Source organism: Nematolebias whitei, chromosome 12 (assembly GCF_014905685.2).
Source record: "Nematolebias whitei isolate Nwh7 chromosome 12, NemWhi1, whole genome shotgun sequence".
Lineage (NCBI taxonomy): Eukaryota > Metazoa > Chordata > Actinopteri > Cyprinodontiformes > Rivulidae > Nematolebias > Nematolebias whitei.
Genome location: NC_056509.1, coordinates 44,065,917 through 44,068,769, shown reverse-complemented (window position 1 = coordinate 44,068,769; position 2,853 = coordinate 44,065,917). Strand labels below are relative to the sequence as shown.

The following is a 2,853-nucleotide window of genomic DNA, read 5'->3' as shown; positions in this document are numbered from 1 at the left end:
CTATCAAGTATAAAGTAGTATAAAGTGTCTATAAAGTATAAAGTAGTGTAGCGTATCTATAAAGTATAAAGTGTCTATAAAGTATAAAGTAGTATATTTATAAAGTATCTATAAAGTATAAAGTAGTATAAAGTATCTATTCAATTCAATTCAGTTCATCTATCAAGTAGTGTAAAGTATCTATAAAGTAGTATAAAGTATAAAGTATCTATAAAGTATAAAATAGTATAAAGAATCTATAAAGTATAAAGTAGTAAAGTATAAAGTAGTATAAAGTATCTATTCAATTCAGTTTATCTATCAAGTATAAAGTAGTATGAAGTATCTATAAAATATTTAACTGAAATGCTTGTTGCAACTTATGATACAAAAAAAATCTAAACAATTGTGAACCATAAAAAATCTCAACAAAATTAATAAATTATGAGTTCAAAAATTGTTTCCAAAGGGGAAAAAAAACGAACTCAAATAAATAAATTGTTCTGGTTTCAGCTACAAAATATTAAACTTAAACTAGAAAGATCCTGGACAAACTTTAACGGGACTGCCAGGTTGCTGACAAGTTCAATTATTGATTTGACTGCACGATGTGTTTGGGTTCGCTCTCAGCTACCACTATACCAAATTTCAGCGGAATAGCTATAAAAATGGCTGAGTTATCGTATTTTTTCCCCATATGGCTAAGGTGGCCATCTTGGATTTTTGATTTGCCTCCAGTATGTGATAAGAAACATTCTCAGCTATCACCACATTAAATTTTAGCTCAAAATCTCTAAAATTAGCTGATTTATAGTATTTTTCCTTTTTTAGCTCAGGCGGCCATCTTGGTATTTTAATTTACTTTAGGAACGAATGAAAACTCGCTCTCAGCTACGACCAGAGCAAATTTCAGTTCAGCATCTCAAAGAACGACCGAGTTATAGCAGAAGCAGCTGAGGTCTGTCAGGCATTTTGAATGGGAAATATGGTGTCTTTGTTTGCAAATTACGTTGCCATGGTAACTCGAAACGTCAATAAAAGTAATAGCGCACATCACGATGCCGAGCCGGTCGTTTTGATATAACATTTGTGGGGGTACACATTGAGGTTCGGGCCGCATTAAAGTTGACGGAAGACTAAGATATAAAGTCAAGAAACCCTGAGTCAGGTGGATAATAACAGGTGGCTGTCCCCAGTAATATATTTATGTCTATTGATTGATATGTTGTTGTTTTTTGGGAAAAAATAAATAAAAATAACATCTTCCTTGAGAAAAGTGAATTCTGTGTTTTAAATCATAAATTTAATCCAACATTATCTAAATAATATACATGTATTTTTATCCAGTATACTTCACCTGTCTGTGAGGATTTTAAGCCTTTATTAAATAAAACAACAAACGTGATAAAAACAAGATTTGCAAAAAGAGAAAGAGGTCATATACACAGACCTGGAGCTGAAGGAGCTCCTCTACCTGCTCTCTCACTGCTTCATGGCTGAAACAAAAGAAATCTTTTGGTTATTTTAATTAGTTAAAATTAAACAAATAAGTAATGAGCAGTTTGTGTTTGGGATCTTGTAATAATAATACACAAGACGTGACAGTTGAAACATGAGTGGACCAGTAAATCGAGAGCTTTTTTCTTTCAGCTCAGCTCCCTCCTCACCAAAACAGACCGGAGCAACACCTTTATTTTGTCATGTTTTCCCCCCACGTTTTGTCATTATGAAAAATGTGTGTGCACCAAACTTACCGATAAGACTTCTTCCAAACCTCCTCTGCTTCAGTCCTTGTCTTCACTCCCACGCTGCTCAGAAACGGCACGTTTGTGCAGATTAAACGTCAACGCAAACAGCGAGGATTTATTAATTTGTGTGATTTTTATTCACCTTTTGTAAAAGTCTGCTCCAGCTGTGACCAGGCCAAATAAAGTGGTGATCTTATGAGGTACAAAAGTCTTCAGGGAGGCTGCAGGAGAACAAGAGGTCTTTGTTAAGGGTCAGGTTGGTTTATGTTGGCAAAAAGCATGACAGGGATTAGATTACACCAGATTTTAATCCAAAGATTGACAACACTGATCTGCTGAAACATTTCTCACATGCTGTGGCTTTGTGTTCAGATTAAGAAACATTAAAGTGTCACTAACTGCGACACTGAGTCACTTTATTTACCTTCAATGAAACATAATATTTCGCTGGTATTCTACTTTTACTTCACATAATGTGACGCATTGAAAACAATATTTAAACTAGAGGAAAACATCCAATTAATTTACACTAAAGCGTTCAAACGTGGTTTGTTTGAATCTTCGTCTTACCTGCTGCTTCCTGTTTGGCGTTCTGCAGCAAAACTTTGCCCAAACTGACCAATAAACTCAAACTACTTGTCAAAGTTTCTTCTGAGACAGTCGCAACCTCCGCCATGGTCACCTGTTCTGACCAACTGACAGAACCAGCGTTGTTCCCCAGAGAACCGCCTGGACCAATCAGAATCAGGGAAGAGCGTCACGTGACGCAGCTTCTTGGCGCTTTAGCACCATCTAGTGGTCAATTGCAAGAACTGCAAGGAAAAGTTTCTTTTGAGATTCTTGAAGTTGGTCATTACTTTAAAAAATCACATTTTAAATATGCCACTTGTATAAAACAAAACAATATATTGGAGTCATAATTATGAGTTATCGTCTCATAATTAGGACGGAACACCTCAAAACTACAACTCCAAAACGTTGACTTAGTATTTCATGATTTATTACAACTTAGTGTCACATTATCATATTACAATAAAAAACTTAGCATCTCATAATAAATAACCCTTAAAATATGACACGCTAAACCATAACTGAGATTTTAAGATGCTATTTTTTTTTTTTTACT

The 2,853-nt window shown here is 34.7% G+C and overlaps 1 protein-coding gene across 1 annotated transcript in view; it reads right to left on the bottom strand.

The window, feature by feature from the left end:
- Positions 1-2,419, bottom strand: part of selenol (selenoprotein L) — a 7,855-nt gene extending 5,436 nt beyond the window's left edge. The window contains exons 1-4 of the mRNA XM_037685644.1: positions 2,298-2,419; positions 1,870-1,948; positions 1,734-1,787; positions 1,430-1,475 (exon numbers count right to left, since the gene is read on the bottom strand). Of these exons, the coding sequence (XP_037541572.1) occupies positions 1,430-1,475; positions 1,734-1,787; positions 1,870-1,948; positions 2,298-2,403 (285 nt within the window). The 5' untranslated portion in view covers positions 2,404-2,419. The remainder of the gene's footprint in view (positions 1-1,429; positions 1,476-1,733; positions 1,788-1,869; positions 1,949-2,297) is intronic.
- Positions 2,420-2,853: the final 434 nt, after the last annotated feature.